This window comes from Notothenia coriiceps, unplaced genomic scaffold (assembly GCF_000735185.1).
Source record: "Notothenia coriiceps isolate Sejong01 unplaced genomic scaffold, NC01 NC01_scaffold00035577, whole genome shotgun sequence".
Classification (NCBI taxonomy): domain Eukaryota; kingdom Metazoa; phylum Chordata; class Actinopteri; order Perciformes; family Nototheniidae; genus Notothenia; species Notothenia coriiceps.
Genome location: NW_011368278.1, coordinates 2,374 through 23,542, shown reverse-complemented (window position 1 = coordinate 23,542; position 21,169 = coordinate 2,374). Strand labels below are relative to the sequence as shown.

At 39.9% G+C, this 21,169-nt stretch overlaps 1 protein-coding gene and 1 long non-coding RNA gene across 2 annotated transcripts in view; one reads left to right on the top strand and one right to left on the bottom strand.

Moving 5' to 3' along the window:
- LOC104963058 (uncharacterized) overlaps positions 1-11,433 on the bottom strand; it is a 15,828-nt gene extending 4,395 nt beyond the window's left edge. The window contains exons 1-2 of the long non-coding RNA XR_800272.1: positions 11,317-11,433; positions 5,634-5,709 (exon numbers count right to left, since the gene is read on the bottom strand). This is a non-coding gene — a long non-coding RNA (uncharacterized lncRNA). The remainder of the gene's footprint in view (positions 1-5,633; positions 5,710-11,316) is intronic.
- A 1,000-nt stretch (positions 11,434-12,433) lies between these two features.
- LOC104963057 (sodium/hydrogen exchanger 2-like) overlaps positions 12,434-21,169 on the top strand; it is a 10,711-nt gene continuing 1,975 nt past the window's right edge. The window contains exons 1-12 of the mRNA XM_010791607.1: positions 12,434-12,863; positions 13,486-13,811; positions 16,653-16,790; positions 17,885-18,135; positions 18,522-18,739; positions 18,818-19,017; positions 19,451-19,540; positions 19,633-19,703; positions 19,806-19,973; positions 20,201-20,306; positions 20,683-20,799; positions 20,867-20,960. Of these exons, the coding sequence (XP_010789909.1) occupies positions 12,584-12,863; positions 13,486-13,811; positions 16,653-16,790; positions 17,885-18,135; positions 18,522-18,739; positions 18,818-19,017; positions 19,451-19,540; positions 19,633-19,703; positions 19,806-19,973; positions 20,201-20,306; positions 20,683-20,799; positions 20,867-20,960 (2,059 nt within the window). The 5' untranslated portion in view covers positions 12,434-12,583. The remainder of the gene's footprint in view (positions 12,864-13,485; positions 13,812-16,652; positions 16,791-17,884; positions 18,136-18,521; positions 18,740-18,817; positions 19,018-19,450; positions 19,541-19,632; positions 19,704-19,805; positions 19,974-20,200; positions 20,307-20,682; positions 20,800-20,866; positions 20,961-21,169) is intronic.

Genomic DNA, 21,169 nt, shown 5'->3' with positions numbered 1-21,169 from the left:
ATCTTTACTAGATCAACCCTTACTCAATAGTCGTAAGGGCGATTTATTATTGTCTTCGGTCTTCTTCAGTGTATGATTATTGTTATATATTTTCGTAGAATAAAATTAACACATGTCAGTCACATATATTAACAACCGTCGGTGACAACTCGTAAAAATTTCCCCGGCTCCCACAATTCAAGTATTTGAGTTGTTCCACTCCGATGATATGCAACCCTTGTAAACTTATCCATAAATTCCACTAAAAGAGACTACAACAACCATGACCAAGAAGATGAGGAGAAATGTCTCAAGTCTCCATTTTCCAGAAAATGAGGGTGAGTCTACAATAAAAATGGAAATCAATGATGTCAACTACTTACTACACTTTCCCCCTAACATTAGGTTCACCCAATTTAGCTCTGAAATCAACGGTGGACCTCATTTAAGTTGTATCGTGGGACACCCTTCCATATACACGTTTTACGCTCTCGCCATTTAGGACTACACTTGGTGAACGCTGTTATATTTAGACTCAAACACAAGTATGTAAATGGTGAACATATTTTATAGGTGCATTGACACTTGGTTTACATGTGGGTACATAAATTTTTATAGGTGCATTGACACTTGGTGTTAAACTTCAGTGTCTTCTTTTTTTTTTCAAAACATCGAACAACTCTTTTTGGTTATCTTGCAATCACTAGTTTGACAATAAAAAAGTTATATAAAAAGGGTAATGGTTGACGTTGGAACAATAATGTTGGAGAGTTTAGTCATGTAATGTCGAACTGCTTAGACGAGACACCCGTCATATTTAGATAACATATATATTATAATATCGGGATGACGAAACCGTGCATTGCCAACTATTGCGCATACTTTTATTCTTTGGGTAACTTGACATGACTTTAACCTGTACATACGTGGTGTTCGAGTTAAAAAAACAGACGGCTTCACGAGTGTAGTCCAAAATGTGCGAGAGCGTAAAACGTAGTATATGATGGAAGTATGGGACGTTACTATGTTTCAGTAAGTTTGATCGACGTGGCAAATGGTCCGAAACTTCCTTTGTGAAATTACTAGCTTAGTAATATTTTGTATAGTATATGATAATAAGCAACTTACCTGGGTTACGTGTTCTGACACAATACAGGATCCTGAGACCATGAAGATGAAGAATGAGTTAATGTTCTAAACTCATGAAGATGAAAATGACTTCATGTAATAGACTCATGAAGATGAAAATGAGTTCCATGTTCTGGACTCCTGAAGATGAAAATGAGTTCATTCTTCTACGACCCTATGAAGTATGAGTTCATGTTAGTAGACCCTCATGAAGATGAAAATTAGTTCATGTTATAGATATGGTGGAGCAAATATCTGATACTCTTTTTGATAAGAGATCTTTCGATTCCGATTTCGGGCATTCTCGTATCGCTCCTACCTCTGTTACATACGATCGACATCCCGAGTCTGCGCGCGTAAGGCAATTTACTAATAACGCTGTCTTTGTTACAATAACGACAACGGTGTACTGCGCGAGCCGGCGATCGGTGCTCTCTGACCGAGCACTTGTGGGCTACGAAAAGTTTATTATTCTGCCGGTATTATTCTGCCGGTATTTTACTGCGCTTCTTCTCCCGCATTGAACATCGCAGAAACTCCGTTCAAACATCAAAACGTTCAGCTCGGTCGGGAATTGATGGCTATTACTTTTCTCATTCATAACTTTCATAATTCCAGAGATACATCCCATAATTCATCAAATTGTTAACATTGAAGTCAATGGAGGAAATCTTCAGACTTCAACAAATCTTCATGCGATTCAACTGCTAACTGTTCATTCATACTTTCACTCAGAAAGCTCATTCCAACTTTAAAATGTTACACATCTTTCTGACATTATTCGTGTAAAACAACTTTTAAATCTGATTCTTACTTTTAGAGATATTAAACATTGTTCAGACCTTGTTTTAGAGGTTTTCTTCAGATTTTAACATTAACTAGAGTGCATGGTGTCACAGCTAGAGGGTAGAAAATCTTGAAATTTGCCTTCATATATTTTTTTAAAACTGTCATAATTCCCAAACCCTACATTCCTGAGACATAATTTATCATGACAAATGTAGGAAAACATCTCGTAGCTTGAAAAATGACAAATAATTAAGCAAAAATAATTAAACAAAATGCCTCTTGAGGGCATGAAGTGACAAAAACGTTCAACATTCCTCCATTAAAGCCCATTGTAATTTCAGGCTGATATTTCCACACAGCACCAGCCGCACACCTTTAGTTAAACTGCCAAAAAGGCCACATTATTAACCTGAAAGTACACAAAAATTACACTTCAGATACTCAACTTCCTTGACATGCTTCACGTTTTGAAATTTCACAGATATCTGTTACGGTTCTTCCACAAAACGCTCACATGTAAGAGGTTTATCTCTAATTCAGAACAATGGAAAACTTTGATCTCTGCACACCTCGTTAGTTCAAATATAACCACCTGTGTGATGGAACACGATGATGTCATCGCTCCAACTGACATGCTCAGAGCAGCAGACTTCAGATAGCAGTATGCAAACAGTCCAGCCGTGAAGACATCTACGGGACAGTTTTGAGATTTCTTCAAATGCCGTTGCCATGGCAACACAATGCTCGCCTTGAAACACGGTTTTCTCATAACTTCAGTGAAAATACTCCAAACAGCCCAGAACTTCAAAGGTTTGGTAACGATGCAGCCATCAACGCATCTAAGCGTATTATGGGATGTCATCAAATGCCGTTGCCATGGCGACGGACCACTCGCCATGAAACACGATGTGGCTGTAAGTCNGGATGTCATCAAACGCTGTTGGCATGGCGACAGATCATTCGCCATCAAGTTAGTTCAGAAGTTTGCAGTTCAAATATTCTGCTGCTTTTCCAAGCCTTTTTACTTTCTTTTCTTCTCTCATCACACATTCAAGCCCCCAGTGTTCATTTATCATTTCAATCTAAATTCTTCACTTTCTTCTTACACATTAAATTTCAGCATAGCACTTTAGCGTCATATTTTCAGCATAAAGCATTCCCACTAGCAATTTCTTCAGGAATTGCATTCTCTAGTTCTAAATTACTGTACAATTTTGAATAGTTAATCTACTATAATTAGTTTGTTTAATATCGAATCAAATCAATGTTTTAAAGCTCAATAGATAACAAAGAAGACCTTTGACCGGCACTTTTCTAATTTTGTCCGGAAGATTTAAACTTTAACGGACATTTGGACCGGCAAAAAAATATATTCTAACGGGAACTCTGGGCAGTACAGCATAACCAATAAAATGCAATTCAAATGTATACAATTTTCCTGGCTTTGATACTTGCCAGATGCATTTTCTAGAAGATTTAAAAAAAAAAATACTTTGCAAGACTCAAACACACATCTTACACACCTGCAGCAACAAGTGCTAGGAATCAGTGTTTTTCTGAATGTTCTCCAGGAAAAGCCAAATATCAATGTATCTCTGGTCTTTGTCCCAAAACCAAGAAGGATATTTCCAGTCCCTCAGCCAACTGGAGTCACTTTTTCCACTCCTGAAGCCAAAGAAACACTATTGTTTGAGAGGGAATTAAGTCACACTCTTCTTCCAAGTTTCCTTATCGAAAATAGGTTCTTACACATCAGTCCGCGCTTTTTACGGACATCTACTTCCGGAACAAGTTTGTAGGTCCAAACTACAGAAGGATTATCATCTACATCGCATTTGCGCTTTATGTAATATAGTTTACTGAGCTGAAATCTATGAAAGTCATAAGAATAACATCACTTTTCTTCATCATGCATCCTCACACTAACACCATCCTTTTGTGTTTGACCCACAGCAGATGACAGATTTAACACCTCAAATCAATTAGGTAATTTGGCAGGCATTGGAAATGTACTGTCTTGCCAAAAGTAAAACAAAATCCAGGCATCCAACAGGAGGAAGTGGTCCTCTTCTCTGGCAGCTCAGAAACTCCACTGAGGGGAAAAAGCCGCCATATAAGGCAGCTCCAAATGTAGCATGGCGTGTGAGTGGATGTCTGTGTGTGTGTGTGTGCGTGTAGGTTTGTGAGTCACATGAATTAGTGCACACACACAGAAATCCAGGCCAGAGATCCTGACACATAAAACCTCAATCCAGGTTTCATAAAGTGGATTTTAGCTTATTAATAGGGGAATAAACAAGCTTCTTTAACTATTGAAACTTTTACGTAAGTTTTATTATAAACACTTCAAATATAAAAAGTACTATCTATGATCTGTTTTGTAACACTGACCCCATAGGACCTGAAATACTCATAACCTACCCTAATAGGGATGAAAGCATTGGTGATAGTGGTCCCATTTTGCTTCATTCTTCTTACTTCACATATTTAGTTTTGAGTGAACAACAATGCCTTTTCGAGATCAAACAGGTGGCTTTTCATTACATCATAACTTGCTTTCTTTTAAATCACAATTACCATTATTAAATTACTTAAATAATGCATTTTTAGTTGTATGCTCATTAGTGTGTAAATAATCCATCTACAGTCTTACCCCTGGAGATAAGGTTACCCAGGAGTTCATCTCAAGTTTGAAATAAGCATGGACAACATGTCCTCAAAGTACTCAAACAATATTTGACTGTAACTCCTGCGCTGAGAAAGACCATGTGATGCAACTGAACGGAAAATAGTTTTTTAAGGTCAGGGATAAACTTTTACTCTCTGTTTTGGAGAGCTGTGATGAATGGCTTGTTTAAGTTGGAGGACTCACGACTCAATTCATCAGAGCAGAGACTTCCAAACATTTAAGCGTGTTGTGAAATCCGATATTTAAAGACATGAGAGGGTTAGCCACTTATAGCAGACTGTATCCTGTATGAAAGATCATTAAATGTAATTTATATGAAGATCATGTAGGTCCTAACACAACGCCTTCTGATTTGTGAGGCGATAGGGAGAAGTTACAACTTAGTTTAACTCTTAACACCCTTTTGTTTGCCTTGTAGGCTGTGCTCATATATTATAAGCACATGCATGTGGTTGTGTTTGAAGCTCCTGTCTTGGTTTAAAGACACAGAGGGTCAAAGTGAGACAGAGTGTGTGAGAGTGAGTCTCGCTCACCATACATGGTGAAACCCAGTTGTATAGCTTCCTCCTTGCTAGGAGGCCTTTCACACACTGGAGACAGGGCATCACACCACACGTTTCTGTGTGAGAAGGTGTGTGTCGGCTCGCATCTCATAGCTATGGACTATGCAGCAGATGGGGACTGACCAAAGCTAAAGCAGCACTTTAGAAACAAGAAATACATGTAATAATAACTTAATGAATATAAGCGCAGTAAATGTCAACAGATTGAAACAGATAGAAGTGAAACTTATTGCTATAGGGACGATTATTGTCTTGATTATTCCATTATTTCTTTGGTCTATTAAACATCCTAAAACTGTAAAATGTGTCTATACCAGTCCAAGATGACGTGTTCAAAGCTCTATGAAACAGTGAGGGTCCTTTTTCACTATATTTTGATATTGTCTAAACCAAACAATTAGACGATTATGCAGTACGTTTTAGTTGCAGTCCTGGTAATATAATATTCTGAGGGTTTATTGCCTCACTGATCATTTTCTACTTACAGTTTATTAATGTGGTGAAGGAGAAGAGGAAGTCAACTGATCCAGGGTCGTTGAGGATGAAGCAGAAGTTGACAATCTGTGAAAAAACAGTCGTTTTACATTTATTAGTACGAATTGTGTGTGTGCAAACTGTTAATTATGTCTCGTACAATTCATTACAGGGGTATTGTATGTTTGTCCACATAACTGCATCAAAAAAAGTGGGACATGAAATTGTTGAGCGTCGGTTGTTTCTCACTTTCTACAACAGTAACAGAAATAAAAACAAAAGTGTGTTTCAGTCAAAAACAGATTGGCCCCAAATCACAGTGGGGTTCCCTATTTGTCAGTGAGTGTCAGTGAGTGTGTGTGTTCAACATTCGAATAAAGCGTGAATAATTTCTTTAGAGGGACGGAGCAGCTGTAGCCCTTTCACATGAAAATGAGCATCGCCCACAGCCTCAAACACAGGGCGCGCGCGTGTGTGTGTGTGTGTGTGTGTGTGTGTGTGTGTGTGTGTGTGTCTGCTCGTGTGTGAAACGGCGTCTTGCTCAAGTTAGCATCACTTCCTTCTGTTGTTTCAGGAAGTGTCTCTAAACGAGTCACTCTGGCTGACAAACAGTAACCTTCAGTCAGATTTCTGTTGCACTAACACCTGGCTGCACATTATTATCACTGTGTGCTTTGAGCAGTAATGGAAGAAGTATTCAGAGCCTCTACTGTAAAGACGATGTAAGAAGAGTACAGATACACCGTCTTAAGAGTATGTTTTTGTATTATTTACTGTGCGTTTATGTAAAAGTAGGATGTGACTTGTTGTATGGAAGGACAGATATGTGTCTGCCTGTTTCACATCACAACGGGGCAGAACAAAGATGTTACTGCTCTGATATCCTGCTACACTTACTGCACTTTCTCAGCGTTGATGGAAAAAGGGGAATGCCATACACTTGTTTTCAAATCTCTTACGATTGGTGTTACACAAGATTAACCTGAACACCCACATCTAGCTTGGCAAAAGGACCAGGTAGTTGGTGTGACACGGCGTCTTTGTGAAGCTGCATTTATCGTTTCTTTGTTACATTAGTATTTCACTGTGAACGTTTAGAGAACATTCATTTGTGTTCAATTTGGCCAGTTAAAGCTAACTACAAGGAGGTCAAGAGTCAGAGGTCAATGGGTTTTTCTCACTAAGCGGATCATTAAAAATGTATACACTTTTATGGGAGTGTAAAAAGCAGAGGGGTCATTTTACAGTTTTTTTTCCTACATTTATTTTTCAAATCCTTTTTTGAACATATTAAACCATAATAACATCTGCATACTGTACATCTGTCCCAGGCTGCACAAATAATCAAAATAGCAATATTGACTAAGTGCCATAGTCAAATTTCATGCATCCTACATCTGTCCCAAACCAAAAAACCTTTAATGACTAACTTCATATGAGAGAAGATACAAAAGAGGCTACTCAGGAAGCGCCTGCCTGTCGATTTACATTATGACAGCATTTTGAATACAAAAAGTAGACCACAATGCACCTGCATCCAGTTGTAGTAAAACAAGTCTCTTTACATGGTACTGAAATTGTTCCACAGCACAGAATGCGTTTGTGAAACTAGAACAGCATCTTTTCCCTCTCAGCAAGAAATGCCACTATTGGTTGAAACATGACCTATTAGCATACAGCATGATTGTGCATTTTCTCTCTAACATCCAAACGAAGCTAAGATGTCATCCTCCCGACATCAGCCCAGTGTCAGAGTGATAATCCTGGTGATGTCTGTCAAAATGCCCGTCAAACAGATGGCGGTTCACACACACATACCCGAGGACGTCTGCTGCTGATGGATGTAAACAAACTCACGCTGCAGACGGCGTCACGAGGCAGAGACTACAGCCAGCCCACTCCCTCCCTTCTTCCTATTGCTCTCTCCAACAGCTCGCTGCTTCTCAAACGTGCACGCCTATTAACTCTTTGTGTGCCTGGTCTGCAGCAAAAACAGCCTCTTCCAGTAAGGATTGAAGATAGAACACTTCATAACAACCGGATTTAATGCAGGACTGTTGCATTACTTTCAGCCTAGCTTTGCTGGTGCCAGCTTCTAGACAAATAATAACTTTTAGCAATCATTCGACTTCCTTTCTTTTGCAAAATGCAGCCAAATGTTCAACAATGTAAGTAAGGCAAGACACATGTAGATACTTCCCTAAGAAGGATCATCTAAAACTGTCAAAATATTGATGTTTATCAGGAACTGTCTTAGCATGGAATCAGGAAACAAATATGGCTTGATCTTACATCAGGTATTTATTGCAGGAGAGACGGATGTTACACATAAGTAGGAACTCATCACGTTGTTCGCCATGCCCTCTATGTAGTGTCCTATCTTTGGCAACAACACACACATTGCTTTTGAGGCCTCTCCTTTCCCCCCCGATGCTCATCAATATTTCATTTGACTGTTTCATGAGAGCTCGCAGTATCAGCGACTATCTGCTTGTCAGACCTACTTAACTATACACTCCTAAAGAGACGTTATGCTTTTTTTACTTTAATAATTAAGCATAAAACGTGTGTCTTTTTGACTATAGTCACTTTTGTACTGTTCTGTGTAATGCTTCCGGAGTTTAAGTTGATGAGAATGATGAGTTACAGGCGATCTATTTTAAGTGAGGAGAATGACACACAACTCATCATCACTGATCTGATTCCCCTCGTTATGTCAGCTTTGGGCTTTCCCTTCCTCCATCTTTCAAAAGCAGACGGGCAATAAGACACACAGTCGGCTGTAGATGCATGGTATGACGAGAGCAAGAGATGCACAAGCAGAGGAAGACACAGATCAGGAGGAATCCACAGGAGTCTGCTCGACCCTCGAGAGCTGAGGGGGAGAGTTTGATGACACACACACACACACACACACACACACACACACACACACACACACACACACACACACACACACACACACACACACACACACTAACAATGTGATTTCATATCAAATCATACTTCATCAACCAAATCAAACTGCTCGATAAAGCCAATTACAAACAGAGGTCACTACAGATGAGATGAATAATCAATATGACGATAAAAATGGAATTAATCAGCAACTATTTTGATTATCCATTTATTGCTTCAAATCAGAAATGCACTAAAGTGAAGTACATTATAATCAAATGTTAGTTACATCAATAAGTCTCTAAACAGCCTAGTTTACACTGATGCTAGTAAAGCCTGACTCATGAGGTGTTTGCCTTAGAACTGCAACTAACGACTATTTTTATTATTATCTAAGGAAATATCAATCTGTTGATTTTTGTCTAAAATGTGAAAAAGCTCAGCAAAGTTTCTTCATCATGAAGTTGCCTGTTGTGTCCAAACTACAGAGTAACCCCCAATAAGTACTTCATTACAAAAAGTAGAACATCCTCACACTCGAGAAGATGGAAAAAACAAACGTTTGGCAATTTGGCTTAAATGAATGCTGCCAGTGATTGGCTAGACAGAAGAAACGATATGGATAATAACTGGAAATGATGAATCATATGGAAAGGGTCCCAGCTGGATTCCTAATGGGATATCTGAGCAAAACAATGTTTCTTACATTATTCTGGTATAACTATGAAACAGCGGAGCCACTTGTATCACTTCCTCCTGCATTTCTACATAAATGATTGCTATCCACTATTTAATTTATGCAGGAGGAAGTGAACATAAGTAGGGGTTTCCAAGAATGGAGTAAATGGCAAATAGACACTGCACAACAAAGACGCATATTTACTTTTTTTTTAATTAGGTTAAGGACAAGGGGTCTCAAAATAAGTGAATGCCAGGTTGAATAAAGGGTTAGGAGAGAGGGAGCCTACATGCATAGCTGTCATAAGTATGTTATAATCCCCTAACATAGACCAAGCTTGGGTCAGATGATGACACCTGAGGCAGCTCTACTCTTTGAACAAAGGCGGGCAAATCAGGCTAAAAGCTCCCAAAGCTTAGATTTCTATTAGGTCACATGCACAGGGGCGTTTCCTGGACCTGGAAGCATTCGGGGCTTAGCCCACAGTGGCGGCGGCAGAGATTGTCTTTTGGGGGTGCTGTGGGGTAGCTTGACGTTTCATAGAGGGTGCTCAAACATTTAGGGTATCCCATTAAGGTACCGGGCACTACAGTGGAATGTTCTACTGCAACACTCCCCACGCACAGTACACCACTGTTACAATGAAGGCTCGATAATCAGCTCACGGCCTATAGGTGTAAGCAGGGGTCCCCATCTCCTCTATGGGGGTCCGGATGCATTCATGCTCCTCCGGCAAGATTTTTTTTTTAATATTGAAGTTAAAGCATTAATCTGGTGCACTTATCTGTGGATACATTTCTCAACACCCATATGAAACAGAACTGTAAACACATTTTCTTTTTCTTTATGGATATTTTACAAAACACTCCCCTTTTAAACTGTATTCTTGTTTTAGTGTCATGCAGATACAAACATATGATTTCGGGCTTTAAATACACGATATCAACTTGACGAAGGCGGCAACAAAAAACTGTGTTCATCACTAACTCATTGATAAATACTTTGATTTGTAAAATGTCAGAAAATAGGGAAAAATTTAAATCCTAGTTTCTAAAAGTCCAAGCTGATATGTTAGTTTCTTGTTTTGTCAGGAAATAAATAAATAAAGAGTACCCAATGTGTAGCAAATACTTTTCAGTAAATCTGATAACCGATAAGTTGACTTATTCTAAACTAGACACAACATTGGTGCCATTTGCATCTTTGGACAACATCTAACCCTCAAGTTTGTTGGTACATGCTATACAAAAACTCCCACCTGAAGCCACTTCCTGAATGAAACTTTCACAGACAGGGCCTCACTTAAAGCCCCTCACTCTCTTCCCCCTTAAAGAGCACCATCAGCTCTTGGAAATCGATGACCTTGGCTCCTGCACAGCGAAACTCAAAACCACTGTGATGGTCAGGAGAGACTGCAGTGAAATGTGTGGACAACATGCAAAACTCACATGTGCACATCCAGTCAGAATGCAGCGCCACACACACACACACACACACACACACGTCTGAGCAATAACCAAATACATGCATGTGTGTGTGTGGAGGGTGATTTGCAGGCTTAGAGCAGCAACATCACTGCAATGTCATAACATTAGCATGTCCAATCATGCCATGTGAATAACTATGTTTACACAAACACACACAGACACACACACATACACTTGAAGGAAATTGCACCCTTTCCTACCTAAGTTATGTAATACTGGCAGGAGCAGTATGTCACAGGCTGTCACCTGTCTGCGACACACAATAACCCACTTACACAATATAATACATAAAGCTAGGGAAGGTTTTCCATATTAAAATCACACTTTACCCCGAATATGTAGCCCTTTTCGCTAAATGTTAGTTGGTCTTAATAGGTCCTGTCATGCACGTGGGCTAGTCAGCTGTACTTACATTCTTTCTGTCCATGTTTATTAAGTTACGGGGTAAAAAAACACGCTTAAAATGTGTTCAGTTTATCAACATACGTAGTTACAAAACTAGATAAAGCTACCGTTTCCGAACTTACTGAAACAACGACAAAGCTGCAACCCTTAGCTCTTTAGGGGACCATAGCGGTCATTACGGGACGTATTTTTGAATTAAAATTAACTCTAAAAGTCGACACTTACCTATGCAGTTGCGTTTGGTGGGGAAATGTCTTTTTTACTTGATAAAAACACAACTGTTGTGAGGTGTGTGTCCACAAACTGCCGCACTGTCTCTCTGCTTCTTCTGGATACAGCCGCAGCGACTGCCGTTGGCCACGCCCCCTGCGTTTGCACGTTGCTGTCGTCATCACGCACCACGTAGACCTTTTCAAAACAAAAATAAATTTTATTTTACACCAACCTTCTTTTACATTATGTGTTTTCCAATTATAATGCATTGTATACGCTGGAGTTAAAGAGAGCAACTAGTAATATTATAAATACCCTCAAATTCTTGTTTATCATTTCACTGCAAGAAATGCAATATCATGGGTACATATTCATCCTTTAATTAATTTAATAATATTAGAGGCTGCTAGCAGTAGGGATGATAGCTATTAATAATGATTGTAATCAAAAATGACATTTTTCAATATCTGTGGTAGAGCCACTGTTCCAAAGCAGAGTGGCCTTCTATTGCCATCGTGTGTGGTGTAAAGGGTATTACAGGTTTCAACCACAATTTGCCTTTTAAAGCTGTGCATAACTCTGCTGTACAGTGGCAAGAAAGTGAAGTGAACCCTTATGAACAACCTGCATGTATCTATACATTTGTTCTAAAATGTGCTCTGCACCTAAGTAACAATAATGAACGAACACAATCTGTTTTAACTAATAGCACACAAATGATAATTTTCTTGCATTGCTGATTCAAGGCCTGGACAGTTTGTCATCCTTAACAGAAAAATTAATTCTCAAGATTATCAAGATATCCTGCAGGATGAAGCTCAGCAGAGGTTGGCGGGTGAAGCAGGACAATGACCTTACATATTAAAGTAAATGTAATACAGAATGGCTCACTTTTAATGACCAATTCCTGCATAAAATCAGGAAACTCCAAAGGGTTCACAAGTCATTAACATGGGAAGTTTCATTGTGTCAACTATTAGTAAATATGTTAAACTGATTCACCTGTAGTGTCTAGTTTAACTGTTCTCTTCTCACATAATGGGCTCCTCCCAGAATAGGCAGGGCACACAGGTGATGTGACACAAGCAGGTTCTTCAACACTTTTAACCAAATGTCAGTTACGCGTCAAACAGGATTATGTTGAGGTTGTTTTTGAGAAGGACTTTCTTCGGAATTTCTAAATGAAAACTAAACTATTATTTTTCAAATGGCTACAGACTAAGCTGCACAATAGAGGTAAGACACATTGGAGATTTTTCCGATCTGTGTACCAGTGGAAATGGGTTCCTCTGTTTTATGTAGAGCAGGGATCAAGAGAGGAGTGTCCTGTATGCTTCTGTTGCTCTTGCTTTTCTGCTTTGGAGGTAAATGTGAGGTTCAAGAGTCAAAACCTTCACCGCCAACCAACCTCCAACCTGTAGAGAATGAATTCAACCAGCCCCAGGCATACCCAGAGGAGGAGAGGGCCAACCTCCCTATGTTCACCATGGACTACCCCCGGATCCAGATCCCCTTTGAGATCACTCTGTGGGTGCTGCTGGCATCATTTGCTAAAATTGGTACGTGTGGATGAAACACTTTGGATAAAGAAATAGGTTGTTTCAGAAAGTAACTAATTTAATCAAGAACTGTGCTCAAGTACAATTTTAAGAAACATTAAAAAATACTTATATCCATTTACTGCTAATTCATATTTCAAATGCATACTTTATACTTTTTAGTACACTACATCTATTTGATGAAGGAAGTTACCTTACAGATTCAGATAGATAACACAAAATCAATCAACAAATACATGTTTATTATAGGAGTTAAGGGAACATTTGAGGAATCCCAGCAACACAGCCCCACCTTTACAAGCTTTAAAATGTATAAACAAATAGTATCAAACATTATAGACCAAGAGTGCATGAAACATAATTTGAATTAGGCCTGATATCCTCTATACTTTTGGCAATTTGAATATATATATATATATATATATACATTAAGGCTGGTGCTTTTATTTAAATAACATTTGTATGCAGGACTTGTATTTCTATATATTTATCTTAATTAAAGATGCAAGTACTTCTTTCACCACTTTGCAACCTTGAATAAAAGCAGTAGATTATTTGCAATACCCTAAAGTTTGGGGTTAAAGGTGAGTTGTCTCTTCTCACTATCTTGTCTTCCCTCCAGGTTTCCACATTTACCACAAAATCACCATCTGGATCCCAGAGTCATGCCTCCTGATCGCCATCGGCCTCATCGTGGGGGCCATCATGCACGCAGTAAAAGAGGAGCCGCCCGCCGTCCTCACCTCCAACGTCTTCTTCCTCTACATGCTGCCCCTCATCGTCCTCGACAACGGTTACTTTATGCCTACGAGGCCATTCTTCGAGAATATGGGCACAGTGCTGTGGTACGCCGTGGTGGGGACCCTGTGGAACAGCATCGGCATCGGGCTGTCCCTCTTCGCCATCTGCCAGTTTGAGGTGTTCGGAGTTCAAGATATCAACCTGCAGGTCAGTTCAGGCCATAGCGAAAGGTCAAAAGTGAACATTTTGGATGAAATGTGTGTGATATTGATGCATGTGATTGAACTTTTATGTTGTATCAACAGAAATGCAAAGCTTCAATTATGCTCACTTTTGAGGGAAATTCGGCTCAAACACTATCCCTCTCAGGTCAAGAGAATTGCATTATCATGTATATCAGGGGTGTCAAACTCAATTTCAACACGGGCCACCATCATTATGGTTGCACTCAAAGGGCCGGTTGTAACTTTAAGACTATATAAAAATACATATGCAAATATTTAATATATATAAAATAATGTATTATATTACATTATTGCCTCTGCATTGGATTATTATTGGATAGGGTAATAACTTCATAATTAACTACGTCTGAAAGCAGAAGTCTGGGGCAAGTCTCTTGAGTGAGAATGTCACAAAATGATTTAAAAAGAAAAGCCCCATTTTGAAAAAAAAATCTATTTTTAAAGAAAAAGTCAAATTCTAAGAAAAAAGGCATATTTTGAAAAAAAAAGACAAATTCTGAGAATAAAGACAAATTTGAGATGCATTGTGGGACATGTTGTTTATAGGCAACGTGCTTCTGTAAAGTAGAATGTAACCCTATAATAAACATATTATATTTTTTGCAAGCTCTTATAGGGCCACAGAAAATGAAGTCTTGAGTTTGACATCCCTGATGTATATTAATAAGGAAAGTTTTCCCAATGTGTTTTGCGCAGGACCCTTAAAAATAACAGTATGTCTAAATTGGCATATTACAAATTCCCCCCAGTTAAAGTTTGACTGAACATAGTATACATTCTATGTAATTGGCTCAAACGTAACTTAAGGCCTGCCTTCCTACTCTCTCTTCACTCATCACTACAGCAATCAACTCCTCCCTGTCTTCTGGCACCGTCCCACCGTCCCTCAAAATAGCTGCTATCACCCCTATTCTGAAAAAACCCGGACTAAACCCTGACAACCCTAATAACTTCAGACCAATCTCGAACCTACCCTTTCTGTCAAAAGTTCTGGAATGCGCTGTAGCGTCACAACTTAAGCATCATCTCTCTGCTAATAACCTCTATGAAACTTTTCAATCCGGATTCCGCTCAAACCACAGTACCGAAACCGCACTCCTCAAAATTACAAATGACCTTCTCCTCTCCTCCGATGCTGGTAACCTCAACATCCTCATCCTCCTTGACCTCAGCGCTGCCTTCGACACCATCAATCACTCCATCCTCCTCACCCGTCTTGAAACCACCTTCAACATCACCGGCACTGCCCTCTCTTGGTTCACTTCATACCTCTCTGACAGAAACCAGTTCATCTACATCAATAAGCAAATCCCTCACCGCTCCTCTACCCCAAGGTGTCCCTCAAGGCTCAGTTCTCGGCCCCCTCCTCTTCATTCTCTACCTGCTTCCCCTTGGTCACATAATCCGCCGTCATGGACTTCAATTCCACTGCTTTGCCGACGACATCCAGCTTCTCATCTCCACCAAGTCCATCTCCACTGCTACCCACTCCATCCTGACAAACTGCATCACTGAAATAAAATCCTGGCTCCAACTTAACTTCCTGAAACTCAACTGCGATAAATCTGAAATAATAATAATTGGACAAAAAAGCTCACCACCTATCCATAACTTCACCCTCAACATAGACGGCTTCCCAGTTCAAACCTCCCCTCACATCCGGAACCTAGGCATCATATTTGACCAAACCCTCTCCTACAACAGATACATCAAACAGATCACAAAGACAGCCTTCTTCCACCTCAAAAACATCGCCCGTCTACATCCATCCCTCTCTCCCACTGCTGCCGAAACCCTCATCCACGCCTTCATCACCTCCTGTCTGGACTATTGCAACAGCCTCCTCTATGGTTCACCTGCAAAAATCCTCAACAAACTTCAATATATCCAGAACTCCGCCGCCCGTCTACTCACCCACACCCGAATCCGTGAACACATTACACCCGTCCTCATCAAGCTCCACTGGCTCCCCATCCCCCAGAGAATTCAGTACATGATCCTCCTGATGACGTACAAAGCCCTACATAACCTGGCCCCATCCTACCTGACTGACCTCCTCCACAGACACACTCCCACTCGCTCCCTCCACTCTGCCACTGCCAACCTCCTGTCCCTCCCCACCCGGACCAACCTCAAGTCTTGGGGCGACAGAGCCTTCTCCGTTGCTGCACCCACCCTCTGGAACTCACTAAACCAATCCATCAGAGATTCTTCCTCCCTCACAGCATTCAAAACATCACTCAAAACCCACCTGTTCAACACTGCATTCAACCACTGACCACCCCCCTCCCCCCCTATTTTCTGTTTTGTTTATCTCTTTTTGTATCTCTTTGTCTTTTTTTGTTGATGTCTTTTCTTAATTCTCTGTCAAAGCGTCTTTGAGTTTCATGAAAAGCGCTATAAAAGTCCCATGTATTATTATTATTATTATTAATAAAACAATAACAAGGTTGAACCGTTAACGAGCAGGTGAGAAATAAATCTTACCACAAGATCTATTTAGCAGCTTGACTCCCACTTTCAATCATATATGTTATCCCATGTGATTCAAATATGTTGTTTCTAATGTCATGAGTAAAATAAAAAATCCCTAAAATGTCCTGAGAAATAATTGATTTGAATAAATGGTTTAAATAAAGTATCCACAGCTTCCAGGGAAAGTATATCTGTTAATATAGAATGTTTAATAGAATCAAAGGCTCCAAAGCAGCTACAAAATGTGCCTGGAGGAGAGATGTAATGTTAAATAATGGATTTCTCTCGATATGTCTAAGAAAAATGTTTACACTCTTCTTCTCTGCAGGAGAATTTGCTTTTTGCCTCCATCATCTCGGCCGTGGACCCCGTTGCTGCTCTGAATGTGTTCGAGGACATTGGAGTCAACGAGCAAATATATATAGTGATTTTTGGAGAAGGACTGTACAACGATGCTGTCACTGTGGTGAGTGTGCATTCAATATTTTAAAATGAATTGTTGGGCCATCTAGTCATTTTATAGTGATGAGCTGCGGCTGGATAGAGTATATAAGCTTATAAATAAAATGGAAATGTGGATATTTTTGTTATGCGACAGGCAAATGGAGTTTTCTTTCCCTTACACTTTAAAAAATAAATACTTTAAGGTAACTTCCTTCGATTTGTAAGACTAACTTGAATGTTCATACAGTCCCAGAGGTAACGATATCCTCAGGGAAGTGTAAGCCACACTGAATGTAGAAAAGTGTGTATGTGCATGTCATCAAATGTGTTATCTGACAATCACAACTCTGAGAAGCAGTGTGAACGTGAGTGGGAATGAATCTCACAGTTTCCAAACCTCTGAACTAAAGAGAAACTTGCAGCAAAAAATCCCTCAGCTAACGTCTGATGTTTTTGTGGAGGGAATAAAGAAAGCTCAATTTATATTTGCAGCAGTATTAGAATTTGTGGGGCCGCTAATGCCCAGAATGCAACATTTTTATAATCAGAATATCAATATTCTCTAAATAAAATTGTGAAAGAAACCACCCGTGTGCCCTCGCAGCTTTTCCACCGTGTAATTTCCATTGCTGAGTGGAATTCAAGCATAATAAGCTTGCCTTTCTTTTGGTTATGCTCCAATTGAGACGCTTATTTTGCACAGATTGTCTTCAGGTCACCCAAAGAATAGTGTGTATTAAAATTGTTTTCAATCCATGGACACAAGTCATGTTGTCAGCCTGACCTGAAAGAGTTTCGGAGTAGATTTAAGAGTGGTTGAACCTGCTTGGCAACAATTGTGTGACATGCCTTTGACATCAGGACAGCAAAAAGCTTACACATCTTCCGGCACAGACTGAAAACTCATCTCTTCCGACTTCACTTGGAGCAATAGAATTTGAAATGTTTTGGCTCTATGAAACCTGATGCACTTATATGGCCCTGTTTTATTCAAGTTTGTGTCTTCTTGATCGAATGCACTTATTGTAAGTCACTTTGGATAAAAGCCTCAGCTAAATGCAATGTAATGTAATTAACCCTGTTTGTGTTCCTGATGTTCTCCATCCGTCTCTCCAGGTTCTTTACAACATGTTTTCCTTTCTGGCCGACTTGCCAGTTGTTGAATCCACTGATGTGTTTCTGGGGGTGGCCAGGTTCTTCATAGTGGCGGCCGGAGGCATCCTCTTCGGTCTCCTGTTTGGATTTGTGGCTGCGTTCACCACACGCTTCACTCATAATGTGCGCCAGATCGAGCCCCTCTTCGTCTTCATGTACAGCTACATGGCGTATCTGGTAGCAGAGTGTTTCGCCATCTCCAGTGTGTTGGCGTAAGTGTAGGAGAATCATTAGATACTCCTTTGTAAGTACAACAATGACATTTAGGATATCCATAAAGGTCACCTATTATGCAAAATCCACTTTTTACGTCGTCGTCCCCCCTCCCACCTTTTCACCTGAATCTCCTCCTAGAGCACCATTGAGTTCTTTGTAACCAAATGTCTCTCAGAGGGGCGTGGGGAGTGGCTCCTTATTTTCATCTAAAGTAACAGACAGAGAATCAGCACTTTGGAAACAGGGCTGAAACAGAGAGGATTATGTGATGCTACAATCATCTGTTTGGTGTTTCAGACAAACACTTTGGACATATTAATGAAAAACAGTATAATAGGGGACCTTTAAGTTTGCTTATGATAATCGACCATGTGTTCTGCAGCATCATCACATGTGCCATCACCATGAAGCACTATGTGGAGGAGAACGTATCGCAGAGATCCTGCACCACCATCCGCCATGTGGTCAAGATGCTGGCCACCGTCTCCGAAACCCTCATCTTCTTCTTTCTGGGTGTCGTTACGATAACCACGGAGCACGAGTGGAACTGGGCCTACATCTTGTTCACACTGCTGTTTGCCTTCATCTGGAGAGGGCTTGGTGGGAGGCTTAAAATCAATTCTAAAAACTCTCCTCTTAAATGAGTGCTGTTTGTCAATTTCTCTGATTGTCTTGCAGGCATCCTGGTGCTAACCCAGATCATCAACCCGTTCCGTACCATCCAGTTCACCTTCAAGGATCAGTTTGGCCTCGCCTACGGAGGCCTGCGAGGGGCAATCTGCTTCGCCTTGGTCTTCACCTTGCCCGATAACATCAACAGGAAGAACCTGTTCGTCACAGCGTCAATTGCTGTCATTATATTCACAGTGTTCTTACAGGTGAGCCTGAGAACATCTTCAATCATGCATTTATCATGTTCAAAGTACATGTATTAGCTTTTTCTTTAATAACTGACAGTTACGTGTTTCTGTTTATGCAAAACACGTAATTCTTAGTGGAAACCTCTTAGTGGAAACCTCTTAGTGGAAACCTCTTTGTATGAAAATTGAAGCCAATTAGGAAGTGCCTTCGACCTGCATTATTATTTATTTTTTAAAGAGTCAGAATTCAGTTCCATCAAAGATGTTTTTTAAATCACAATAAATGGGATGTAAATGTACACAGAGGAAGCCACACATTTTGAAAATTTGACATTAAAGTCACCATTTTTTGGAGGAAAAGCTCTTTCATACAGTCTTTGATGACACACTAAGCACCAAACATAAGTGCCGAGAATAGTTTTTTATTGTTGTTTTAAAAAAACGATTTCAGGGCATCAGCATCCGTCCCATAGTAGAATATATGAACATCCGGAAAACCAACAAAGACCTGAACACCATCAACGTAGAGGTTCATTCCAGGGCAAGTATTTTCCTTTAAAATCTTTAAATTCATATTTTTCATTCTGTCAAACACCCCATGTTTTAATGAGCCTACCTTTATTTTTCATGCAGATGATGGAGCACGTTGTTTGTGGTATTGAGGACCTTTGTGGACAATGGAGCCATTATTACTGGAAAGACAAGTAGGATATATTCAATACCGACTATTTTAATTTATATTGAGTATTTATTTGGGTCTCATCCACATACATGTTGGCGGTTTTCTTTTCTTTGTCTTTTGTAAGGTTTAAGAAGTTCAATGACCGTGTTTTGAGACGCATCCTGGTCCGAGACAACCGGGCTGAGTCCAGCATCGTGGCTCTGTACAAGAGATTGGAGCTGCAGAACGCCATGGGGTTACTGGACTCACCAATGGGAGACCTCAGTGCAGCGCCATCCATCGTCTCTCTGTAGTATGTTCAACAATTTCATTTATTACTAAAACATATGTAATGTCTTGCTGTAAGGTAGCTAAACGTTTTATCCATAACCGCATCAGCTTAATGCATACAAACTAAATCTAATTGCTGATCTTCTGTTTCTCCCATTAGATTCATATTATCCCAATTGCCCATCTTAATGGATGGATTTTACATTTCAGCAGCATTCACTGTTTATTGCTCTTTCCTCCTTCTGTCAGCGACGAGAGGAAGGAAGCGTCTCGGCCTAAGAGGAAGTTCCTGGCTGGTGACGTGAGGAAAATGCATGACATCCTGTCAAAGAACATGTACAAGATCAGACAGAAGGTAAGTACAACTGCAGAGAAACATTTCTAAAGACATTAAGGCTGTGTTGATTCAATGCCACTTAAATGTTCTATGCTTATTTGTATTCCTTTACCTGAAATAACATGTGCACATTTTGTTGCTTCCGAACTATAATGACTATTATTCCAGATTTTTCTTTTTTATGACGAAAGCGTTAGTCTGTCACTAAGCACTTTTTGTTTTCAATACTCTCCTCTTGTTGCTATGAGATGTAAATCTTCAAAAATAGTCCACAAAGATACAGATTGAGCAAATGCCACACAACCACATTTTTTAGTAACTTTTTTCGGATCTATATCACAGAAGAAGGCATATCAGACTTTGGATTCAAATCTATTTTATACATGTTTCCCAGACGATGGCGTACACCAACAAATACAATCTGCCCGACGACACCCGAACCCAGGAGATTCTGATTCGCCGCCATGCGAGCATCAGACGCAGCCTGCGTGCTGAAAGTTTCCGTGAACCGGTAGGTTTTAGAGGTCAAAAATACTTTATTATTCGCCTATAGCTGCTTACTCTTCCTCCTCTTCCAGTCTGCACAGAACACCTTCAAGTCTCAAAAGTACTACTCCCTGCAGCCTGGTGGTAGTCTGGAGACTGCCTTTGAACTAAGAAGAAGAAGTAATGGTGAGTAGACCAGTGTTTTTCAAAGTGGGGGCCCCGACCCCCCGGGGCGCCAGGAGGCGCCAGGGGGGTCACGCAAAGTTTGAGGGAAAGGGGAATTTTTTTTAAAGTTACATTTTTTTTCTTTTTTAGATGTTATTAATAACTACATATCTATCAATCTATGTGTCCTTTGATGCCAATCTTTTAATATTTTTTATTTATTAATATAT